The sequence below is a fragment of the Lemur catta genome, chromosome 11, assembly GCF_020740605.2.
Source record: "Lemur catta isolate mLemCat1 chromosome 11, mLemCat1.pri, whole genome shotgun sequence".
NCBI classification, from domain to species: domain Eukaryota; kingdom Metazoa; phylum Chordata; class Mammalia; order Primates; family Lemuridae; genus Lemur; species Lemur catta.
This window is the reverse complement of record NC_059138.1, coordinates 12,958,119-12,984,390: the sequence shown is the minus strand read 5'-3', so window position 1 is coordinate 12,984,390 and position 26,272 is coordinate 12,958,119. Positions and strand designations below refer to the sequence as shown.

General features: G+C 42.4%; 1 protein-coding gene across 1 annotated transcript; it reads right to left on the bottom strand.

The window, feature by feature from the left end:
* Positions 1 to 10,831: 10,831 nt before the first annotated feature.
* Positions 10,832 to 20,323, bottom strand: ZC3HAV1L (zinc finger CCCH-type containing, antiviral 1 like). The gene is made up of 4 exons (XM_045565317.1): positions 19,942 to 20,323; positions 18,922 to 19,057; positions 16,358 to 16,616; positions 10,832 to 15,062 (listed from the first exon to the last, which is right to left on the bottom strand). The coding sequence occupies exons 1-4, from the start codon at positions 20,313 to 20,315 to the stop codon at positions 14,926 to 14,928; spliced, it is 906 nt and encodes a 301-aa protein (XP_045421273.1). The 5' UTR covers positions 20,316 to 20,323; the 3' UTR covers positions 10,832 to 14,925.
* Positions 20,324 to 26,272: the final 5,949 nt, after the last annotated feature.

Here is a 26,272-nt window from a genome sequence, read left to right as displayed (position 1 = left end):
CCAAAGGTGAAACTGACTTTATGTCACATCTCTCCTTGCAGGGCTGTATCATTGTTTGGATTTCAGTTCACTTGGTTGCCTTGTGACCACAGGTCTTTTATGGACTCAAAGAAAAGTTATAATTTGTAGATTTTCTAACTTTTTCTTGTGACTTCCTACATCCTCAGCTAAAGTGAAACTCCTCATTTAATTTTTTGAAAATTTAATTAAATCTTAACATTTTCATAAAAATAAAACACAAAGCTATATTCAATTCTACATTCAATATGCATGTAATTACTAATGGAAGAAATTGATATCCTGCCTCTCACTTACATAGAAAACTACTTATATAAATATTGAAATTCAACATACAAATCGTTTCATAGGGCAAAATGTTCCCACTTGCAGCAAATACTATTCAATTTGTGACTACTTCCAGAACTACTTATTCGAACGCAAAGAAAAGGAGGGATAATGGACATTATAAATGACCAGGGAAATATATTTCATTTTGCCAGAATCCATTGCATCTGTGCTATCTGAAAGGCATGACTTGATGCATTAATTTGCTTTTTCTGACCTGCATGTTTCTACCCCCAAAATCCTCTGCAAAGTCCAAACCCATGTCTGTTTCCAATGTTGGCAGTGGCACAGCCCACAGACCTACAGAGTGTCCAGAAGCAATCACCTTTGGATTCGAGGACATGGGATACGGGATGTGGAGCGGCATTTTCCTGGGGCTTGAATGGCGCAAGTCTGGAGCCCTCCAAAGCAGAGGCCAAGTTGTAGCCTCTCTTGCCCTGGACCAAGGGCAGTATTGATCCAGCTCATCTCTGTTCTGATCACCGAATGAGGTAGTATATAAAAAGCACTTCACGTAGTACTTGTCTCACAGTAAAGCTACAATAAATGGAAGCTATTATAATTATCACTATTTCTCATCACTGATGAGAAGTATTAGCTTTAAGTATCTTAAAGATATTGATTTCAGTTCCTCTGGCTTTTTCTTTGGATTCCAAGGTCTAAAAACATTCTATTTGGTATTTCTTTAAAGGTTACCAACCCCTTCTTAGTCATACAAAGTATTCTTTACTGTCAAAATTCAAAAATTGAAAATATTCATTCAGATTTCTTCTTTTAAATGATTTACCTTTTACACTGTTGAATTTCAGGCTCAGCAGATTTTTTGTTTCCAATTCTAGGAAATGCTCCTCTATTTCAACCCTAATTAAGCTGTTGCTGCTTTCTTGGAAATTCCTTTAAATGTACAGTTGGATTTCTGTGCTCTGTTGCCTAGGTCAATAATTTTGCTTGCAATATTATAATCCTGTCACTCAATCCATCTGTATCTTGAATTTATTTTTTCAATTAATCTTCGGCATTCCTGACTGGCTATACTGTGATTTGACTATATGGTTTTAGACTTTTATTGAGCATAAAACAATTAAGTATTATCTAATCCTTATAGCACGTACAAATGCATTGAAATAGTTTCCTTCCTAATCTGTTTTTCCTCTAATATTCTCATGAGCTCCCAAGCAGTGTGAAAATTCTGCTTAGAATTTTTATTTCTACAATTGGTTTTGTTCTTTTTATACTATAACTTTTTCAATTGTCTTAGGCTGTTTTTTCCCCTTTCCTGATTATTCTTTGAGTGTTTTTCTCCTGATTTTTAATGGTGGAGTTTTTGTTTCAGATAATCTCATTGACATTTTAGAGGATTTTGTCAGTTCCAGAACATATCACGCACACAGAAAAATGTGTTTGCTTTTTACAGGCCATTGATTATATCTCGGAGGTAAGCTGAGGAAATGCAAATTTATTTATATCAGGGCATCAACCATGCTAGAAACCCTCAACACGCATGCATAGCCTTGAGATTTAAAAAAAATACATGTGGTTTTTTTTTTTTTAAATCACAGACCCACAAGCCTTTAACAAACACACCAACTCTTAATACTCTATAATTGTTTTAAGGCTGTTCCGAGTGTCAGGACAGTGAGGAGCAGTCTTTAGCACCCCCACTGATTTTCATCAGCTAGATTGCCAAAATAATCTGATCAAAGCTTTTCCGATTAAGCCACGGCCCACTTCTATTAATATGTTACAATATCAACAATTAGGATTGTCAGTCCAAAGTTATTTGAGCAATTTCCAACCCTATTATTATTTCATTTGATTCACATGGGTTTTCTACATATAGAAAGTATTTCTATTCCATGTGATTTTACATATTTATAGATTTCCCAACCATGAAAATAAATTTTCATAAATATTCACCATCAATTTCTTATTATTAGGGTCTACTCAAAGTGTCATTGTTTTCCCTTAACCTCTCTCTCCCTCCTCTTTTACATAATGAGTTTACCTTTTTGCTGATACTTCTGACTCTGATATTTAGTTAACATTTCTTCTATTCCGGAGGGTCCACCCCTCCGGAATAGAAGAAGTCACTTTGGACTGACAATCCTAATTATTGATATGATTTTGCTGATCATGCTAGCAAAATCATTAATTTATTGGTCTTCCCAAAAACATAATAATTATGTCTTCCCAATAACATAATAATTATGTCAGTATCTTTATAAAATATTTAAACTTAAAATATGAACCAAGAATCAAAATTTAGCAGTTAGCTTCATTTGAGTGAGGCAAATGTTAAGGAATGTGTTTTGTTTCATTTCTTTTTAAGAAAAGTCTTAGTTTCCTAAGTAAGGTGGCAAATGAGAACTGGCTTCTTGTGCCACCTGCTTGCACAGGGTTCTTCTACAGAGGACTTCCGCCAGCCATTGGTCCGCTGTCGGATTGCTGTGTCCTGTTTGTGAATTTCTAGTTCAACATGCTCACTAGACAGTGACCGCCAGCATAACCAGAATTGTTTTGTTTTTTTCAATTTCGTGTAATTAAAAAATGTTTTTGTCTGTTGATCAAAGCAATCCATGAGTCCATACTCATAGTGGAAAGTCAACCAATAAAAGCAGAATAAATTATGGAATCAGAAAATTACCCCTTGGTAGCCATCATCATCGTAGTTGATGTGGGCAGGAATCATCAGTAGATGCTAAAACGAGTGGGTGAAAGTTGAAAGAGTAACAGAATTTTACATTGCCTAAAGCATTACCCCAGAAGATAGTTTTTAAATGTGTCCTTGAACCACTTGATTTTCTGAAAAAGGAATATGGAAATCTCTAAAAGGCCCTATGGACTAGGCCAGATGGGCAATGACACTGACAGTATCCTTTCTCGGGACTAGGGACGTGACAGAGGGTAGCAGGTAAAGAAATGGAACCGGAGTCTGTTGAGGGCAACTGGACCTCAGGTCTCACTGGTAATAGCAGAACAGCAGAAAAAGATAAGAAACAGGCACTGAGGTTAGCCTTCCGTGAGCCCACCTCTACCTACCACTCATGAGGTATGTGACCTTGTATTTGTTACTTAAGGACCCTGTGCCTCAGTTTTACCATTTGTAAAATGGGGATAATGCCAATAATAGCACCTATCATATCAGGTGGGCTCTCATGTCTAAATAAGTTATATATCAGTTTTTGCTGTGTAACAAACCACCCCAAAACTCAGTGGCTCAAATCAATTAGCCCTTATCATTGCTTGCAAATCCGCAGGTCACCTGCTCAACAGCTCTTTTGGTCTCGGATGGCCTTGCTCATGCACTGATGGCCAAGTGCAGCCTCAGTAGGCAACTCTGCTAATCTCGGCTACTCTCGCATGCGTTAGGGGACAGCAGGCAAGAGGCTGGTATAGGATGACCTCAGCTGGGACAACTGGACTCCCCTCCGTGAGATCTCTCCTCCCAACAGCAGGCTCATCTGGGCTTCGTCACACGGGATTCGAGAGAATGAGCAGAAGTGTGCGAGGCCTCCCAGAGAGGCTTGGAACCAGCATACCTTCAGTGCCCCTGCGTTCTGTCTGTCAAAACAAGCCATGTGGCCAGCCCAGATTCAGAATGGAGAGAGGGAGTTCATCTTTTAAGGAAGAAGCTGCAAAGTCACCTTGGATATAGGGAAAGGTAGAGTATGGAGCCATTTTTGCTCCCTACTCTATAATCTACCACTACAGATGCCTGATAGAAAAGGATGACCAGACCGCAAATCTGCAGCGAAGTGAGCACCATCTATCACCTAGTACTGGATTTGGGCAGATAGCAAACGCTAAGCCTTGCCCGTGAAGGGTTGAGGTATTTAAAATACTGAATTAATCACATTTTCTAGTTTCTTATCTGAGATTTTGACCCTTGCTGACTGGAGAGGGACTGCCCCTCCTAGGGTTATTGGATTCCTGACGACAGAAAATGACCTTTCATATGCAAACTAACCAAGCAGAGCCCACAGCCCCTTCCAGCCTGCATCACTGGGCTGTTAACTCTGCGGGACACTATTTCCCTGCCCGAATCACTGCAGGGCTAGGCAGCAGGCAAGGAGGGACAGCCCCACACCCCAGAAATCATTCAAACTAACCAATCCTAAACCTGCACAGCCGCTTACCTGACATGTCCATTCCTCCCCTGGAACCAATGATAAAGGCTTCCTGCAGCCTGCCTCTCCCTCCCTCCCTCCCCTTCTCTCTCTTTCTCCTTCTCTCTCTCTCTTTCTCTCTTTCACTGTTTCTTTCTCTCTCTCTCTCTCTCTCTCTCTCTCTCTCTCTCTCTCCCCCCACCCCTGGCCTGTGACCTGTGACCCACCCCAGTGTTCTCTTGTGTGGCTCTGTGTGGCACACGGCATAACCCCCCTCTTCTGGGTACCGTAATAAACTATCTTTTCAATGGCAATTGTCTCCTGACCTTTTGGCCTCACCATACCTGAATCAAAACAAAACGCACATTTTAAAACGAACACTGTCTGCCTTGTACGCAGGAACTGCAATAGGGCAGGTTGACCTCAGCCGTGGTAACTGGAAGAGGTTGTCATTGCCAACACGACAGGGGCCGAGCAGAGAGGGCTCTCACTTGGGAAACGAGAGAGGGAGTTTGACCCATGGGCAGAGTCCAGAGTGACAGGAAGAAACACTGACAGGAGTTAACCAGTAGCCACTAGTCCCGACAAAAGTCATCAAAAGCCGAAAGTAGGAATGAAGCTTGGGACCCAGCTCCAGCGTGTTCTATGGCATCAGGACAGAGTAACTCGGGTTTCGTCATGAGGCAGTTTAACCTGCTCTGGCTTGTTGCTTCCTTCTCCTCTGAGACTTCTGAAAACTGGGTAATGCTGCCAGCAAATTCTACCATGATCTCAAAAGCTGTCAGACTTAGAAAAGTCTGGTCAACAGGAACAGAGGCAAAAATATGAGGGGTTGGCAGGTGAGCAAAGCTGTGAACAGTTTTTAGCATTAGAAGAATCCAAGATAATCCAGAGAGCAGGGCATATTTACGTGTTGTATTTCTAACGCCTCCAACTTAGGCTACAACTGCTCCAATGACAGAACTGAGAACATGGCTCCACCAATGTTGAGTACCTTTAATACACTTACGCGTTTGTTTATGGATCAATACCTGCTTGCCAAGGAGGCCGTGGGACAGAGAAACGTAGAATGAATATGTTCAATACCCACTAATCCCACAAGGTCAGGTAAAAATAAAGATAAGACGTTTCTGAATGTGGGAAAATGGACTTTGATTGTCCTAACACCCAACCTGCACAGTTACTTCGTGCTGTACAGTCATCAGTGAGGGGAGCAGGGAGGGCTGGACGGTCTCTGACTGCTGAATGGGTGAAATACTCAGATGGTTATGGGACATATAATCTTTGTTTTGTCTTCCTACTTGCAAATGTTTCGAAGCAGATATCAGCCTTTCCTCTGTCAAAGATACAGATTGCATAGAACAAAAATCTTGTGCCTCTTGCCAGAGATAAAAAAGGGAACAGAGCTCACAAGTTAACTGATGACTTCGTTTCCCCTCCTCCCAGCCCGACATATGGGATGCTCCCGGATATAAGCCACCATGGTCGGAACTCATCCCCTCAGGAGGGTTGACCTAGCTTGGTGCAGCCCACGGAGCTGGAGCAACTGTCTTCTTCCAAGCTGAGAGGAGAGTCGAGGCAATGGCGAACACGTTCCCAGAGGGAGAAGTGCCAGCTTTTGCTATTCACAAACTCCAATATGGATTGGTGAGAGACGGACAAACCTACTCTCTTATCTGGAGAATGTGTGGCGGCAGCAGTTCACCTCTAAAATTCAGCTAACATTCTCCTTCTTGCCATAGAAGGATGGGCAGGGCCAGGTGGACCAGAATGCAAACAGTCAGGACAAGGTGGTTAGGAAGTCCTTGGAAGTGGAAACCTCGAGAAGCTGAATGGCAGTGGCTGGTGCATGTGGGGGTTCAGGGCAGGGGGTGGATGAGAATGTTTACCACGAAGCTGGTAGAGAAGGGGCTGGCACACAGGTCCATGATGAAGTCCTTGGTGGTAAAGCATTGGCACTCAGTGGGGACAAAGAAGTTGGTGTCTCTGGAACCTCGGATTTTGATCTGCCACCTGCCAGCTGTCCCTGCCCTATTTTTTTACCCAGAGATAAGAACATATGGTTGGCACAGTGGCTCATGCCTATAATCCCAGCACTTTGGGAGGCCAAGCCAGGAGGGTTGCTTGAGGCCAGGAGTTCGAGGCTGCAGTGAGCTATGACCAGCCACTGCAAGACTTTCTAAAAAATAAATTAGCCAGGTGTGGTGGCACACTCCTGTAGTCCCAGAGACTCAGGAGGCTGAGGTGGGAGGACCGCTTGAGCCCAGGAGTTTGAGGTTACAGTGAGCTATGATCACACCACTGCACTCCAGCCTGGGCGACAGAGCAAGACTCCGTCTCTAAAAAAATAAATAAAAATTTTTAAAAGATAAAGAAATAGGAACATATGCCTATAAGGAACCACAATGTGGAGGACGGGCAATGCCACTTCCTCAATGTGGGATGGCATTGACCATCCACCCTATTATGGTTCCTTATACGACGTGTCTGTTTCAGTCTGGATTTCCTGTGATTTAGAACGTAGCATCTATTTCCTTATTAGCCTCATCATATGAATAAGTAATATCCATTCCCATAGGAGGCAGGTGACATCTTTCCTGAGAAGTAGGCACTAGGACATAGATCAACATGCAGGTAGATCTTAGGACAGGATAGTCTCCAACATAGCATTGGAGACATCAGTCTCAACAAGGTAAAGTCAGGTTGGATTGAAGAATGCCAAGAATAGGGCATAATTTGTCTACTTTTGTTTAGGGCATTTTTATTATGTTTTGAGTGTTTTTTTTTCCTAGTAAAAATAATGCATGCTCATTGAAGAAAATCTGCAAAGTTCAGAAGGGTGTGAAAAAACACTACCTAGAAGTAAACACTGTTAACATTTTTCCTATTCAACTATTCTTTTTTATATCTGAAGTTATATATATGAAGATATGGTTTATTTGGTTTACTTTGACCCATTTAAAAATATTGTAAGAGTGTTCAGAAGATCTCCTATTTCTTTCTTAAAGTAGGAATGGGAAAAATGGTATAACGATGTTAGGATGCCAAAGTAATGGAATGCAGTAGGCACTTGTCATTCTAAATCCTCATAATGTTGGATACGATCACTTTGTTTGAGGTGGACCTTATGTCCCACTACAGAAGATGGAGTTCCAGATGCTCACTTTCCCATCCTCCCTTGCAGCTAGGGCACAGACACATGACATAGATTCCACCCCCTGATGCTGGACTCCAGACTGTCTCACTTTGAATCAGAAGCTGGTAACCCAGAGAAACAAAGCCTGCACAGAATCCATTTGGATGGTGGGTGGCAGCAGTTCAGCTTTCGGGATCTAGCATCATTGTTGCCGGCAGTGCCAGCTGCAGCATCCTGTGCCTGGGGTGGTGGTGGTGTCTTAATGGGCTGGTTCCCAAGCAGTTTTGGGTGTGGTTCCTGGTAGCACAGCCTCCGAGCTTCCTTCTGCAGCTCTTCCAGAAAGTGTGAACTACTCAATATTCTTATAATAAGTTCCTTTATTTACTTGCACCAGCATTGCTTTCTACAGCTTGCAACTAAAAACAGACTAAGTGTACAGTTGGTATGTTTGTCCCTATTTCTGTAACTTTGTTTTGGACAGTCTGTTTGGTTTTGCTGTTCTTGGTTTTGTCGTTGTTTGCTTGCTTGTTTTTTGCTTCATTAGACAAATTGCATTTTATTTTATTGATTTTCTGTAATCATTTAGGCAGTGGCATGCTGTTTTTAATTATTACTAAGGTTATCAAGTATACTCTTAAACATACATTTTTCTAGTTATTAAAGCCAAATGAATATTTTAAAAATTCCTCTCTATGTACAATGAAAAAATGTTATGAGTGTTTCCTTTCCCAACACACATACACTCTTCCCAGGCTTTGGTAATTCAATCAGGGATTATACTTTCCACAGTGCATCAACCTACTTCCTCCACCCTGCTTCACAGGGAGCCTCTGCTGCTGAAGAAATGAGGCAGCACAAAGAGTGTCTAAGCTGTGCCCCACACTGTCCCAGGAACCTGCCTCAGGCCTGGGCACACAGGGATAGTTGGTCACCCTAGCCTAAGCCATACCTCAGTCCAAAGGATTTGTCCACTATGCCTCTCATCTATGCCTGACCTCCATGGTCAACATATTGGCATTGTTTGCCACATCTTGGTTCAGGCAATAAAAGTTACCAATATCAGAAATTCTACAGCATCCTTAAGGAAGCTGCTAGGGCAGCACAAGAAAGGCCACTTATGTGAGCTTCCTACTGTGGTTGACTGTATTATGTTAAAAATATTCACTGTCCCCTCCTGAAGGCACATTATCATCATTGTCCATTGACGTTAAGTTTGGCCACGTAACCTGCAGTGCCCTGTAGGATTATATATCCCCACCGAATCGAACACAGGGTGGCCACACCACTTACTTTGAATAATGCAAGGAGAGTAGAAGCTTGAAGAGCCAGCTTGTGGTCTCTCCTGCTAGGACACCAGCACTGGTCCAGATGGTGGCTCCTCTGTCAACCTGGGTCCCAAAGTGGAAACAACATGGAACAGAGCTGAAATTGACCATGATGAACAAAAGTGAGAAATACATCTTTGCTGTTGTAAGCCACGAGATCTGGGAGTGTTACTGTTGCAGCATAACCTAACCTACCTGGATGATCCATCTCTATACTATGCATAAGCCCTGATTGTTCCCGTATCTTTGACTTGGGAAGGCCTAGACACCCAGTGGACTCTCTTCAGAGTCTTAACTGGAGGAAATGGTAGGCTATACTGTCAAAGGAGGACTAGAGTCGAGTCCCCATCACCCAGACAACTGACAAAGCGATTTGCCCATGTTTTCTGGCTTGATTTTATGAACCTGTAGATGAGTGAGAGCCAAAGGAAGCTTTTACCTGAGACATTTCCAAGTTTTCTAAGTTTACACTGAAAGTGGGTATAGTCAACTCAAGTTAGCAGACACTTCTTCATTAAACTGAGAGCTTGCTATGTATGCCGTACAGAGGCAGTATCTCTCCTGAATAAATTGAAAATTTATCTAGGAGATAAATATCTGAGAATGAGCACCTATGAGGCGCTGTGTGAATAAAATATTGCCTTTATAAGGCGAATGCATGATCGGTTCACAGAAAAACTGACAATGCAAATGTAAAGCAAAAAAGAAATCTCATTAAAGATAAAACATCAGAAAATATACATAATTTAATCACTTTATTCTATAATGAATACATTAAAATATAAGCCTTGGATACGTAATTAAGTAGAAATCATTATAATGTATTTTTCTAAAAACCTGCCCAGAAGAATCCCTTAGGACACAGAATGTGTTCTGTGCCTTTCATCAGAATATGCTTTATAACACATGCTACGGAGGGTGTGCTGAGACAGGCAATTCCCCTTGCTGACGATGAGTGTAATCTGGTATGGCTACTCTGGAAGACAATTTTGAAATACTTTTTGAGTCTTTATAATATTCATATCTTCTGGCACAATATGTTCACATCTAGAAATCTGTTCTAAGAAAATAATCAGAAATTCAGACAAAGATTTATATACTAAAATGTTGCAAACAATAAATATCCAACAATAGAACTATAATTAAATAAATAATACATAAAAATACAATGGAACCATCAAATGTAATTGTGATTACTTTCAATTACGTAGAAAAATGCTTACAAAATAATATCAATCCCGAACAGCATAATATAAAATTGTATGTCTAGTATAACATCAATATTTAGGAATGTATGCATAAAAAAGACTGGAAAAAATACCCTAAAGTATTAACAGTGAATATCTTTATATAGTGGTATCATGGGTGCTTATTACTTCCTTCTTAATACATTCCTCTATTCTCCAAATTTCTACAATGATATATTATTATATTTTCCAAAAAATTATTTTAGAAAAATATTCCTAAATAATAACAGTAATTCAATAATACATTATTTTTTAAATAAAAATGACATTATAGGCCGGGTGCAGTGGCTCATGCAGTAATCCTAGCACTTTGGGAGGCTGAGTGGGGAGGATCTCTTAGGCCAAAAGTTCAAGACCAGCCTGAGCAACATATCACCAGCCTGACCCCGTATCTACAAAAAATAGAGAAATTGGCCGGGTGTGTGTTAGCATGCACCTATAGTCCCAGCTACTCAGGAGGCTGAGGCAGGAGAATCACCTGCAGTGAGCTATGATGACACAGACACCACTACACTCTAGCCCAGCCCAGCAAGACCCTGCCTCAAAAAAAAAAAAAAAAAAAAGAGAGACATTACAAATCAATTTATGAAAACTCCAAAGAATACTTAGAATAAAATTTATACCTTGACTACATGCCAGTAAAAATAAAAAGGAAATTACTATACACACACATAAAATATAAATGAATTTTATTTATGAATGTATAGATGTATAACAAATAGGAAAAATAATACATTAAAGGAACATATGCCATAATCAGGTAGAGTTTATCTCAGGAATTTAAGGATGTTTTAATATAATGAAAACCTTAAGTATAATCATATTAGGTGATTTAAATGATAAAAATATGATTATATCAAAAGATACCAATTCTTTTTATCAAGGCTTTAGCTTCTAACAAACAAGAAGAGATGTTATTTCTCTTATCTGAATAAAGAACATTTGTTTAAAACCAACAATTAATTTCATATTTAATGAAGAAATATAAAAAGAACTTTTCACAATTTTTACTAAATGCTAAAATAAAATAGAGATACCTAAGAAAACAGGTATTTTTGCAAGTATGATTTTATAGTTGGAAAAAAACAAATAGGCCACCTAAAACTGTTAGAACAAAGACAATTCATCAAAAGATAAATATTTTTTAAATTAAGTTTTCTAATGATACAGACTCCCATGCTGAGTAGCAATACAGATATAAAACACCCAAGAAAGAACTGGTTTAATAAGGTATATATAAGACCTAGACAAAAATAAGAACAAAGTGTAATGAAAGAAATCAAGAAACATGACAATAATGGAGAGACTTAAACACTCAATGGAAAGATTTAGTATCATAAACATAAGCCTTAAAGAGTTAATTTTAGACCCAGACAATTCAAATTTAAGCACTAAAAAGATGATTACCTTATATAACACATTCCTTAGGGGGAAAAAAGATTTTTGAATATTAGAAAAATACAAGTGAGGGAAGAACAATGGAGACCAATATATTGATTCAAACAGATTCAAATAATGTTTAATTCATTATATGGCAAAAAATATGTCTTAACTACCAAGTGTTAGAATTACCAAGAATAAATAATGTTTTTGCTCAAAACCAACGGATAAAAACACAAAGCATTGCAATGCAACGTACTAAGTATGATGCCAGCACTCTAAGAACGCTGCAAGAGCTGCCTCTCTTGAGGTCAGGAGAGGCCAATCTGGCATTTTGAAGAATCGAATTTTGGCAGGTTTTGAAGCAGGAGGAAGGAAGAAGGAAAGGCACTTGTGAAGAGGGAACATCACTGACAAATACAGAGAATCACAAGATAAAATGGCACATCCCAAAAATTCGAAGCAGGTCAAGTACACACAATATTGGCCTGCATCTCAAAAAGTCAAAAGTCAATATTTATTAATAAAAATCAGAGAATGTCTCATAAAAATCTAGATTTCCAGCTTCTTTTTAAAAAATGGGACAATATGAGAAACTGGGCCCACTTTCCCACACAGAAACCAGAGGCAGGTGCCCCTTTCAGATGGGACCAATTGCCACAGCACTTCCTCCCTTGTCCCATTCCTCTGGCATCCAATCCACTTCATCCTTTCAACTCACCCTTCTGGTCCTCGAAAGCATCTGAGTTTGTGACTTCCACCCTACATGATGGGGATCAATGAAGGTTTTAGCCAAAAAAAGAGCAATATCATTAGGTCTGTTTTCAAACGTCCAACCAGGCAGCCAGGTGGAAAGCAAGAGAAGAGTGGTCAGGAGACCAGTGAAATCCACAAAATCCTATTATGTTAAAAATTAAAACAGGGCTACCATCATTGAAGTGGGACAGGGCACTTCCTACAATAAACCTGGCACCTCCTACAACAACTCCCACAACACAACTTGAAAACCACTGAGTTCTGCATCCTTGGAATACACGCAGGCTGTGATGAGGGTTTGAAACTAGGCGCTGTGTAGGGGATGGAAAGAAAAGGGCAGAGAGGGATAAACATTGAGAGGTTTTTGAGGGGAAAAAACCTCTCCCGCTGGGTAATCAATTTGATACAGGGAACAAGGAGAAAGAACAGTATAGGAAAATTTGCAGTTTTTTTTGGTTTATGTCATTAGGTAGACGGTAATGACATTAAAAAATAAGGAAATAAAAGGAAGAACAAGACTGGAGGAAAATGAATAATTCAATTTAGGATATGTTGAATTTGGGGAGTCTATAGACATGTGGCTTTACCTCATAAATACCAATAAATTACCAAAGAAAACTCATCTCCAACTGTAATGTGATGAAAACTCTCTAACAGCTGAATCCTGTTCATCCTGAGATGAAAATAAGAGAGACAGGTATAATGATGTAAAATATTTTTACAGAATGAATACCAACATAACTAAGATTAAAATGGAATATTATAGAATTGAATAAAATATTGCAACCAAGATTACAGAGGGTCAACAACTTCATATATAAAAGCATAATTATAAGATATATAAAAGAACACAAAACTGTAAACATCTACCAAGTTTCTCAATGTAAGGGGTATGCATTTATACCCTGCTCTGTTTCCATTAAGGATTTAAGATGGCTTACTACAAAAATATACATAGTAAAATAATAAAGTGTAAATAACAATAATAATTAAATGTAAAAATATTTTTTTAAGAAATTAGCACCAGGAGAAATCAGAGCTAGAAAAAAAGAAACAAAATATGCAGAAAATAAGGGCTTTCAGAAATACTATTGTTGACAACCAAAGTAAAAAGATTAACACAAGTTACATGACTGTTGTCCATTAGGAGAAAACACAGCATTTTCTCACTTTAAAAAGGACATTTTTGCATTCCCCCCAATCAAAAGATAGCATTTCATGATTTTTAAAAAAAACTTTTCTAAGTTAATTTAGCTTTATGAAAACTCATTACATTGTCCCTACTTCTCAAATGTGGTGTTACTGCAGAACAGTTAAATTAAAAAAAAACCAACTTTACACCATGACATTTGGGAATATTACTACAATAAACACAGCAAAGGATTCCATAAAGCTGCTTCTTTGTGGTACCCCTTGAAGAAAACAAAGAAGAAAATCTTGCAGTGTAGCTTGAGGAGGACAGCTGGGTGGGTGGAGAGCAGAGAGGAGGAGAGAAGGGAGACAGGGGAGAGTCCACACGAAATGGACGAGGTAGACAGACCTCCAGTGGCCCATCCTGATCCATAGAAAGAACGCGTTCGATTTAGAGGAATGGAAAAACCACACATCCTTCAAACTATAGCATTCGGGCTTTGGTAAAAGTTCAATAAGAGATGAAAAGTAGAGACAGTGAGGTAGAAATCGCTGGTGAGAACCCGAAGGTTATATGCTCTGTAGTGTCGGCTGAGATGGATCTACAGAAATTGGATATCCTCTGAGCACAGTATGGCTGACATCCTTTTATGAAAATTAAGGAGCCTCCTTAAAGGCCACCTACATCTGCATACAGAAGGTCCCCATTAATAAAAGGCCATGTATAAAATGACAAAGACATACAGAAAGCAGATACACAGAAAACTACTCACTCACATATATATTTTTAAAAACGCAGAAGACAATGTCATTTAGCACCTATAAGCTAAGCAAATGTAAAGAATAACTTTAAAAATTCAATATTGTACAGATTTTAAGAAATGAATTATATTCAAACTTTGTTAGAAAGAACTGAAACATCCCAGAATAAGTAGTTAAATAAACTATGATATATTAATGTATCTGTGTGAAAAAAGATTATATACGATAATGTGAATAAATATGGAAAGATGCTTGTGAAACAAACATTAAGTAAAAAAAAATTGTGTACAAAGTGTACATACTCTATGATTACCACTATGTAAACTGTGTTTATGGGCACATAGAAAACCACTGGCTGGACCACAGAAGTCAGGAAAAACTCCCCTGAAAAGCTCTATCGGCCCAGTCCGGGGCAAGCGCTCAGAACTGCAGGCGAAGCTGCCATGTCCAGGACTTGCCCTGGACTGACCCCATCTGCACCCAGCCTTCCCCTCCCTTTGCCAGCTCAAGGTCCAACCTCATCCCCAACCACCCATCCCCAACATTATGCTCCAAGTCTGACATTTGTTCCCTTCCCATCTTCTTTACTTCTCACAACACGCTGTGAGGTAGATATTATTATGACCACTATGAATAAATGATTAAAGGAATGAATGGTTACAAATTAAAGCTCAAAAGAAGGCTTGTTTTCAGATCTTCCAAGTTGGACAAGCTTCTTGTTAGTTCACTGACCCTCTTTAAGGTTTACCTGGGGAGGGCTTCTTGGCTGCCTGAGCAGGGGCAGAAGCCAGAGGGCTGGCTGCTGCAGCCCGGGCTGCGTGTGCACCTGGTTTCTCAAGGCCCTGTGCGTGCTCAGTGGGAGATGCTGAGTTATCTAAAAAGAAGAAGAAAGGGATAAGTTTTCCTAAGGCACCCCAAGTTTCATTTTATGTTGGGAGCAATAGCCCAGCTAACCAGATCTCAGACAAGACTCCCAACACCCTGGATTTGGGGAGTTTATGTCCTCTGGATTAAAAAATATAAATATATATATATATAAAATATATATAATATATATGTGTATGCATATATACATATATGTGTATGGAGAGAGCGATTTAGATATATGTATGTATGTATGTGTGTATATCAATAGCAAGCAGAAAGTCACTATTTCATAGTTAGGAGAGACTCACTAAACAAGACCAGATGAAGATAGCGACAGGCCCTGGACATAGCATAGAGTAGAAGGTCCCTGCCACCACTCAGGGTTCCCTGGACAGCCTCTAACATTGGTATATGCAGAACCTCCCTATCTGCAAACTGATTCAGTCTGATACTAACATCTCAACATATAAAAACTCCATGTTAAAATCTTAGAGACTCTGCCTCTGGTAATTTGGTTTTCCCAACAGTAATCCTAAGCCCACCACCCACTGACTTTCAGCTACAAACAAATCTAATAGAATAAGGAACATGAATGCATTAAAATTAAAAGAACACCCAACCACACTTTGCAGACTTTTTAAAATGTTCAAAAGACTATGCAGTAATATGGGAAGATATTTATGATATTGTATAAAGTAAAAATGTAAAGTACTAAAGTGTACTTTGAGCACAACTGGATTAGTATTTGTATATAACAGAATCGAAAGGCCTGTTAAAAAATGTTGATAAGTATTGTAGACTGGAGTGAGCAAAAGCATAGGCAATTTTTATTTCTAGTCTATTTTCCAAATTGTCCTGTAATATGGTTAAAATTACTTAAAAAATTAAAAAAGAAAAACGTTTAATTCCATTTAATAAAAGGAAGCCATCCCTACATTACCCTTGCTTTTCCAGTCACGGGCCCATCTCTCTCCACTTTTTCATAACCAACCTGTTAAGATTGTTCTTTCAACTTCCTGATCCCAACTTACCAAGAAGCTACACTTGGGCAGATTCTATTTGCTGGCAGTGGAGTGATGAAAAGAAATCCTTCCCTCTTTTGATTAGAATCGCAGTTCTATATCCTAAGATTGTGACTGCTCTAAGCTTTCCCAAGGACAATGCCATAATTAACATATGAAGTGATTTTTCCCCACACTCACTTTCATGTGACTGTTCTCATTGTTCTTATTTCTTTACAGTGAGGAATCTCAAAACTATATCCTTCATTGACAGTGTTTTGTCTACCTCTGATACCCCTACCTTTATTTTCAAGCATCTTGTGCAACTTCATGTGCTTGTAGGTAGAGATTATCTGAAAATTAACAACACTTGGAATATTCAGTCCTTGGTCCTGCAGCAACTTCAAGGCTGCAGCATGAATGAGCTGATGGGATCGTTTGCAGGTCTGAAGTTTGCACTCTCCCCTGACAAAGGATTTGCACACGTGAAACTTGTTGCATTTATCCTTGAGGTTGCAGTATCCATAGAGGGCTTCGCCTTTGTTGTAGAGCAAACAGACCTGGTACAGGAAAGAGGCAACATTTGAAATATTAGTTTTCACTGTATCTTTGAAGCTAATATACCACAGCTTCTCTAGCTAAACTGAAGATTAAATGGCATCCTCTGATCATCGATGGCTGTTGAAAGTTTGGGGTGAAAGCCTGACAGGGAGTGTGGTAGGGCGGAGCATGCCCCAGCTGCTGTGAGTGCTGGCTGCTACCGACTCACAGCCACCCCTCTCTTACCTTATATGCTCAGCTGACCTGCCCTCCTCCCCAAAGCCTATGGCCACTATGGCCTTAGGTGCAGATACAAAAGGCTGGCCCCCTTGCGTCAACGCTAGAAAAATTCTGCAGTGTAATTTTGGTTCCACAGCCCCCGACGCATCAAGTTAAGACTGGACTTTACCTTGCTTGTAGCTTTCCCTTCCTTATGTCCTGCTTCCCTCTCTCCCTTACCGGGTTTTCCCAAAAAGCCCACCCTCAATAAATCACATGCACCTGAGTCTCTACCACAGGTTCTGCTTTCAGGGAAACCAACCTCAACAGGCAGCACAAATACATAACTTGTGATCCAGACAAGAGCATCTTTTAGGGTACAAGGGAGCACTATTAATAGTTACATTGGGACAACTAATGAAAAATGGGTCTGTCCCAGAACCAAGATCACACTGATGGGGAGCTTTCTAATGATGGATCAGGCTGGCAACCCTGAAACCCCTCATCAGTGTTAACCACACATGCACAAAAAGATGACAAGACATTACATGCCTCCTGATGTGCTGCAACAGGAAATACAACTGTCCAGGTTTGACCATGGAAGTCTGACAGCCCAGGACACCCCTCAGTCCCAGGTAGATGGGGATGGTTAGTCACTCTAACATGCATCACACAATAAAAAGAAAGAAAAAAGTCTTGTTAGTAAAATCAATCCTAAATTTGATCAAATCTCCAGATCTAACTGTTTACAGAAAATTCAGGGAATAGAAGATGTTAAACAATAAGACTGTAATCAGTCAAATCGAAAATGTGGGGAATGCTACTGGATACCGCTGACCTGGTTTAAAACAATAAAGCATTCTAATTGTGCTGCCAATTTTCCAAAATGAATTCATAATTTTAATGCAATCCCTACCCCCCTCAAAGAATTCCTATAAAATAGTTTTAGAAATTTAAATAATTCTAAAGCTTATCTGAAAAAGGAAACAAGGATTAATCAAAAAAAATGAAAAAAAAAAGTAATGGGCATAGAGACTTGAATTATCATATATTAAAATATAGGCTGGGTACAGTGGCTCACATCTGTAATCCTAGCACTTTGGGAGGCCGAGGCAGGAGTATTGCTTGAGGACACGAGTTCAAGACCAGCCTGAGCAACACAGCAAGACCCCTGTCTCTACAAAGGATAGAAAAAAGTTAGCTGGGCGTGGTGGTGCATGCCTGTAGTCTCAGCTACTGGGGAAGCTGAGGCAGAAGGATCACTTAAACCCAGGAGTTTGAGGTTGCAGTGAGCTATGATGGCACCACTGCACTCTAGCCTGGGTGACAGAGACCCCATCTCTAAAAAAAATAATAAAAATAAAAATAAAAGGCAAATGGCAGTTGCATTACGCCTTCTCTCTGAGAGAGAAAGGACTGGACCCAGCCTCAGAGCTGCTGCCATCCTCCTCACCTTTCCTGCCAAGAACCTGCACCAGCTGCCGCTTGGATCTACTTTCAGCAACATAGCTGGTTGGAATGCGTTTGGCTCACAACCATGACATACCGGACCTGGCTTCAGAGCTTAAGGAATGAAAAAGGAGATGGATGTCAGGAAGAATCCTGCTGGCTCCTAAGACCAACTCCAGGACTGCCTTCTGGGTACAGATTCTGCTGCCTCGAGGGTGGCCTCTGCCATCTGCACCAAAGCTCATACCTCCAGCCTTGTGACTTTTTCCCTCCTAGACCCTGAAATATCTTACAGTTAAAATTGGGCCACAATTATGAACTGCCCTCTGTCTTCCCAACATCCTCCCTTCTCTCTGACCCTTTTCTGGCAAAGTAGGAGTGTCTATGATAGAATCTTTGTGCTAGATTAGCAAATTCTGCTTTTAATAGTTGTTCTTATAATATTTTCTCTTGGCATTCCTACTATTGTGTATAAAAAAATTCTTTGTGTATTGCTAAACTGAAACACACATGATAATTTCTCCATAACAGCAATAGGTACTTTTTAAGTATTTGAAACTGAATCATGTTGATGTAGCAATTAAAGCCAAAAAAGTACATAGGGAACAATGCTTGTAATGAATGTGACAATATGAGGGTGACTCTTTGGTAACTCACCTCTGGTAAAAGGCAGGGGTCATTCTGCAAAAGCAAGATCCGAAGCTGGGCTTCATTGAGGCCAAAAAGTCCGTGGTTTTTCAGCACTTGGATGTTGACAGGCGTGTGGATATCATGGGAAAGGGTACAGGTAGACCTAGGAGAACAGAGCTCTAGGTCAGAAACCCAGGTGAAAGGCCAGACTGTCAAATTCCTTGCCTTGGGCAGCTTTCAACTTACATGTGAAATTAAGCAATTTTTGAGAAGCCATGGATACTACAGCCTAATAGGCACTGATAAATAATAAGAAAGCTGGGTTGAAGCAACTCCCCTCAGGGTCATTTTCAGTGAGGCTGCTTAAAGCCAAGGACACCCCTCCCCCAGTCACGGCCTTGACCAAGCATGAGCGTCTGGCTGTAGGTGGCTGCACTTGGCCTGCTCTCTACTCCGAACAGCTGTGCAGCCCCACAGTCTGCCAATGTGAAAAAGAGCCCAAGCCCAGCCTCGCTTTGTGGGGGGGGGCGGGTGGCTAGAATCAGCCAAGGACGATGTGGAGCCCAGCAGACGGTCAGGAGGCAGCCTCACACCCCAGCCTGGCAGTCACCAGCCCCAAGACCTCGCCCACACCATCCAGACCTCAGTTTCCCGGGGGTCAGCCTAGCTCAGGGTGGTTAAACCTAGAGGGCACAGACCCGCTTCGGGAGAACCGTGTGGTTATGTGGAAACAGGCAGTTGCCCCTTAAAGGGTCCATGGATCTCATGGGATCCTCAGATGTCCCCAAAGGACCACTGGAGTAAGTGAACCCAAAAGTCCCAACCCCGATTTAACCGGCCGCGGTGTGGAGGATCCGGGGACAGGGGTAGCAGCGTTTCTGGCGGCGGATGGTGGTTAAGGGGACCTCCCGCCTCATTCCGCCATGGCTGGGGGCGGGGGGGCCCGGACGCGCGGTCCCCCTTCCTGTCCCGTCGCTCCCGCCCTCGGCCCGAGGCCAGGCCCGCGCGCCCCGCGCCGCCGCCCCGCCCGCCCCGCGGCCGCCTCACCAGCAGTCCCGGTGGGGGCACCTGCCCAGCATGTGCCGGCGGCAGAGGTGCAGCTGGTCGCAGGCCCGGCACTCGCCGCGCTGGTAGCGGGCGCAGAGGCGCGCGGAGGACACGGCCACCACCCTCCAAGCCGAGGCGCCTCCGCTCCCGCCCGCGCCGCCCGCGCCGGCCGCCGCCTCGGCCTCGGCGTCCCAGAGGCCCTCCTTCATCTCCACCTCCTGCAGCAGGAAGCGGTCGGGCCCGGCCCGCTGCAGCACGTCCCGCAGCCTGGCCTCCGACAGCTCCACGTGGCCGCGCAGGTCCTGCAGGAACATGCGGCCGCCGTTGGCGCACAGCACCTTGGTGAGGAAGGAGCACACCGTGGGCTCCGCCATGGTCGGTGGCCGGGCCTGCGCGCGCGGCGCGGAGGGGGCGGCCTGACTCCTCCCCGTCACGTCCACGGTTTCCAGCCGACATCCCGGGGACGGGCCTGGGGAAGGCAGGGCCAGGGGCCGCCCCGCGGTGGGAGCGAGGCCCCGGCCTGCGGTTGCGCGCTGGACGTGGCAGGGGCAGCATTTACGGAGCGCCTGGTCGTGCCGGGCACCGTTCGAAGTTAGCCCAGGACTTGAGGGGCTTGTGTGGTGGGGAATCGCAAAAGACCCCCTAGCAAATAAGATAATTGGAAGTACCGGTAGGCGCTGCCAAGAAGAGAAAATAGGGGAGGTGGTAGGAGGTGAATGGCCGGGCTGCTTTAGGTGGTTGCCAGGGGACGTCTCTGAGGAGGTGGCCACTAGCACTTGCAAAATGTGGCTAGTCCAAACTGAGAGGTGATGTAAGTGTGAAATACGCACAGGGGATTTCGAGGATTGAGAATGAAAAAAATATATAAAATATCTCATTAATAATTTTATATGAATCCCATGTTAAACTGGTAATATTTTGAATATATTTGGTTAAATAAAATGTTATGACAATTTCATCTGTTGCTTTTACTTTCCTAACGTAGCTATGAGAAAACTTTAAATTACAGATGTGGTTTATCTTATATTTCTGTTGAACAGCACCAGCCTAGACCTGTACATCTGTTAAGCATCTATGTTTTTTGCCCAACACCTTGCTCCTTTAATGAACATTTATTGAGCCAACTGCTAATTCACTGACAGTACAAAGATGAATGAGACCATTGGGGGAACTCAGCCAGCCTGGGTGCTATCTTACAAGGTGCTTGTGAGCATTAAATGCATTAAGGTCATCTCATTGGAGAGGAAGGCAACTGGCCAGATGCCGAAGACCTTCTCTGTCATGCTAAGAATTTTGGACTTATATCCTGAGGACTTTGAGAAGCCACTGCAGGATTTTCAGCTGGGGAGTGACATGTTCCCTCTGTCTAGAAGACTTTCCCCCTGATCTTTGCTTGGACGTCTTCTCTGTGTCACTCAGCCCTGAGCTTCAATGTCTTCTTTTCAGCAAGGCCTTTCCTGACCTCCCTAGCTTCCCCATCTCTGCATGGAACTTATCACTGATAGTTTTCTTCTTTCTTGTTTGTTTATATATTTACTTGTAGAACTCAGTCTCATGAAAGCAGGAATCTTGTTTTCTTGGTCATTGCTGTATCCTCACCACCTAAAACAGTGCCTGGCCATATTGTAGGGTAGGTATTTTAGAAAAATCCCTGGCAGCAATAAAAATAATGGATTTCTAGGAAAGCAAGACAATATAGGGAATAACAGAAGAGAAGCAGGATTTGAGAGATTATAATCTCAATTTTTGTTGTGTTGTATTGATTTTGCAGTGGACAATCCCAGGTGAGATGCTCAATAGATAGTTGTGTTATATGTTCAGGTCTAGACCTTAAGGGAGATGAGAAGGGAAAGGATATAGGTTTGAATGACATCAGAGTATTAGGTAACTGACACTGTGAGAGTTGATAATGTCACCTTATCAACAGTGAAGAGTATGAAAAGCAGAGGTGGAAGGACAGAACCTTGGGGATACCAACATTAAAGAAGGAGGTGGAAGAAGAAAACAATCTGAAGGAAACTGTTGGTGGCCTATGTCCCCTTGGCACTCAGCATCTGTACCTGGACTCTCTGCCTAAGGTCTTTTTCCAGCAGAAGGAGCGAGCAGGCCAGCAATAGAGGCAGGCCTGAATGACCAAGGAGTTAACACCTCCAGGAAGAGCCCTCAACCAGTAATGTTGGGGACATGGCAGTGTGGGGATCCACTCAGACCTCTATAGTTGATATGAGGATTATTTTAAACCAAAGATACTTAAGATTCAACAGATGCAGAAAGAAGCTGCCTTGGAGCTTCCTTTATTTCACTAAAGCAGAAGCCATACATCCCCTCTCTAGGGGTTTATGGCCATAAAATAAAAATGGAGAAGACCACTAGCGCCTGCATAAACAACATTGTCACAAACTTCTCTTTTTTTTTTTTTTTGATCCTTTTTTTTTTTTTTGAGACAGAGTCTCACTCTGTTGCCCAGGCTAGAGTGCTGTGGCATCAGGCTAGCTCACAGCAACCTCAAACTCCTGGGCTCAAGCAATCCTCCTGCCTCAGCCTCCCAAGTAGCTGGGACTACAGGCATGCGCTGCCATGCCTGGCTAATTTTTTCTATATTTTTAGTTGTCCAGTTGATTTCTTTCTATTTTTTAGTAGAGACGGGGTCTCACTCTTGTTCAGGCTGGTCTTGAACTCCTGACCTCGAGCGATTCTCCCGCCTCAGCTTCCCAGAGTGCTAGGATTACAGGCGTACGTGAGCCACCGCGCCCAGCCGTCACAACCCTTCTTATCTCCCATTTGTTCCCCTGAAAACCCATTTGTTCTTTCCACAGAAGGCTTTTTGCCCCTTTCCCTCTTCCCTGGCAAGTTAGGTATAGAAATCGTCATCTTTACCTGTTTAGAGAGTTGCTTCTTTTATACACTCCCATGTGCATGTGAATAAACTTGGTTTTTTTTGTCCTATTGTCAGCTGAATTTGCAGGCCCCAGACACTGAACCTAAGAGGGCACAGGAAAAGTGTTGCCTCCCCAAGAGTAGATAAATATCCCAGCTCATTATTCCTCAGGTGAGACAACTTGGAGGGTACAGTCCATGGTCTCCCAGAGGTTCCTTGGTGGAACTGAACGACAGTGCCCAACCTGCTCACCAGCACACCCTGTACTGTCTTCCTTATTTTCCCCATTTTGCCTCCCCACTCCTCTACCAGTGTTTCTTGGGATTACCTCCCAGATAAACTGCTTGCATTCAATCCTTGTCTGTCTGCTTCTGAGGGAAGCCAGCCTAAGATATAACTTATAAAGAGAGGTTAGAGGAAAATGAGAGTCATTCCTGGACACACAGAGGGGAGAGTTTCAAAGAGGCACTGGTTAGCATGCTTAACACATTGACTGCCCCACTAGAAAGAAAACTTTTTTCCTTGGGGCTTTGGTGTTTTATTACAAAAATAAAATAAAAACTTCAAAAACAAAAATGATCCTTTCTAATTTAATGAAAAATTTCTTATTTTTTATTGTTTTCTGTGCGTGAGTTATATGCAATTAAATTGTCAATATTAATTGTAACAATGAGAACGTCAACAAGTATCATGAACCAACTGCAGGGTTTTGCCGGGGGCCACCCATCACGTAACATGTGTGCTACCACATGGCACCAGGAGTTGCCTGCACACCACTCGGCTCCCAAGGTAAAGAGACGTGTGAGTTACATATGCTTCACGAGGTCCCGGGCTCAAAACTAGCGTGAGTTAAATACAACTCACATGGCAGTTAATGTGTTAAAGACTACAGGGAGGAGTTGTCCTACAAGGCCATTGATGACCTTGGCAGAGGGATAATGAGGAAAGGCAGATTTCTGTAGGTTAAAAAAAAGATGAAGAATGGAAAAGTCCAGGGATTACAGGCTACTTTTTAAAATCAGTAAGGTGATGATAAAATGATAATTAGAGGAAGACACAAGACGCAGGGAGGTATGTTATAATATTATAGGAAAGACGAGCATAGTTAGATGCTGAGTAGAAAGAGCCAATAGGAAGGAAAGCTGAAAATATAGGAAAGAAGAATGGTAATTTGGTGGAGGAGGTCCGCAAAGCAGTGGGAGAGAAAGGGACACAGTGGAGGACTTAACCCCAGGCAGGAGAGACACCTCGTCCACTCAGACAAGAGGAAAGGAGGCAAGGATGAGAATGTGTAAAGACAAGTTTGTAGCCTTAAGATCAAGGACTAGAAAAGATTCCTCCCAATAAGTTTTGTTTTGTCTTTTTAAGTGTAAGAGCCAGGATGGGTAGGGGGAATCACTTCAGGGGACCAGACAGGTTTGAGGTGGGAGAATGCTGACAGGCAGGACCGATCCAATGGGCATGGGGGGACCTTGCCACCGTCAAAGGCCACGGATTTGTAGTGGCATTCATCCAAACAGCACTGCAATTCTCCCTAAAATGTGAGAAATTCTCTCAATGTGTAGGGACAGAATTTGATTAGTCCACTTTTAGGTTTTGCCAAGTGGATGAGACTTAAAGTCCAAGGTTCTGGGTGATTGAAAGTGTTAATTGAAAGAACGGTCAGGGGCTGAGGCTAGATAAGGGAGGAGTGAAGACGAGAAGGGCTGAATGTGAGAGGAGAAAGTAGATGTAGCAGATGCAAGACAGTAAAAGGCAGGCTGTGGTCACAGGTAGAATAGAGAAGTTCAAGATTTTGGAAAGAAGCCTGGTGGGGTGGCTCACACGGGTAATCCTAGCACTTTGGGAGGCCAAGGAGGGAGGATCACTTGAGCCCAGGAGTTTGAGACAAGCCTGGGCAATGTAGCAAGACCCTGTCTCTAAAAAAAAAAATGCTGGGTGTGGTGAGGTGCACCTGTAGTCCCAGCTCCTTGGGAGGCTGAGGTGGGAAGGTCGCTTGGACCCTGGAGTTCGAGGTGCAGTTAGCTATGATGATACCACTGCACTCCAGCCTGAGTAATAGAGCAAGACTCTGTCTCTTAAGAAAAAAAAAAAAAAAAAGATTTCAGAAGGAGCAGTTCTGGAGCAAGTGTGACTGATGACAGTAGAGTAATGGGTGTGGATGCCTGGAATAGTGAGATGATGAAGAGGCTAAAAGCATGTAAGTCTAGGGGCGTTGGTTGCCCTGTCCGTGACGAATGCTGAAGGAAGAGTGGGTGGGGATTTAGAGTGGAGAGGAAGGCTGAGCCAGAGTGGAGGAGAGACCAGGAGTTATGCAGGAGTCCACAGGGTACTGGCAGGGAGGGGAGTGGAGAGGTGACTGTCCCCACAGACATGTGCTGAACCTGCGGGCTCTGCAGCTGGGCTCCGGAGTTCATAGTCTTGGTTCTGTTACTCATTAGCCATGACACCCTGTGCAAGTTATTTGACTCCTTAGCGGAGGTATAGAGCCTGAAATCAGAAGCGTGTGATACCTGAGGTCTGGGAATAAATGAGCCCTTTCATCGGGAAGGGTGTAGAGGGGAAAAAGGAAAGATCCCAGGTTGAGAAATGTGGAGTTTCAGGAAGAATAGGGAGATATTAGATGTCAGGCAGGTTCACAAAGGAATGGAAAAGAGCAATAGGAGGTTGAAACTGGGGTATTTTAGGACTGGAGCTTTTAGGACTCAAGCAGTTCCTAGAAAGTTCTGACATGTTCTCCCACTTGGATTCTGAAGCTCATTCTCAAGCTGATGGCCGCTCAGGCACATGGCTGTGGCACAAGCTTTTGAACAAGTCACTCCAGGGACATACACTGTTATCACTGTTATAAATTCATCCACTCTGTTCTTAACCCCCTAAATGAAACCTGCCTGTTATCCCCTGCACCCTTTCCAAGCCATGTCCCAGAAATGGCTCTGGTGGCCCTAGCCACACACTTAGTCCTCAACTAAGCGTCGCCTTTCATGGTCGTTATCTTTACAGTAGCTAAGGGAAGACTGGGAAGTGGCTGCTATCTAGCTTTGCTCCCACCAAATGCTGGACTGAGGGGTCACCCTAGAAACCGGATAATGGCAGGTTTTCTTGGGAGCATTAAGACAAAATAAACACATAGAAAAAATAACCAAAACCTCAAATATCTTGGTTTGATAGCATTTTCGTGTATTCGAATGGGAATGCCTTGGCACCCCTCGGGTTTGCTATACCTCACGTTATTTATTAGTATGTTGAGGTCCACATCAAAAGCCGTTTTACCTTCACTTTATCAAGTCTGCCTGCTGCCACATGCAGCTCTGCTCTCTCTCCTTTTCCCTCTCCTTCTCCCCTCACTCTCTCTCCACCCAAACCTTTGTGATTAAAAAGAACAATTGAGTCAAGAAGGCCTTTTGAAGGACTGGCTGATGGGATAATTCTGCTGATAACTATTTACATTTT

Bases quoted from the DNA above. Each gene is read 5' to 3' on its own strand.
- ZC3HAV1L (XM_045565317.1), bottom strand. From the start codon at position 20,315: ATGGCGGAGCCCACGGTGTGCTCCTTCCTCACCAAGGTGCTGTGCGCC. The intron at 19,058-19,941 runs GTGAGGCGGCCG...CTGTTCTCCTAG, and splicing joins TGCCCCCACCGGGACTGCTG to GTCTACCTGTACCCTTTCCC. The intron at 15,063-16,357 runs GTAGGGGTATCA...TCTTCTTTTTAG, and splicing joins CAAGATGCTTGAAAATAAAG to ATAACTCAGCATCTCCCACT.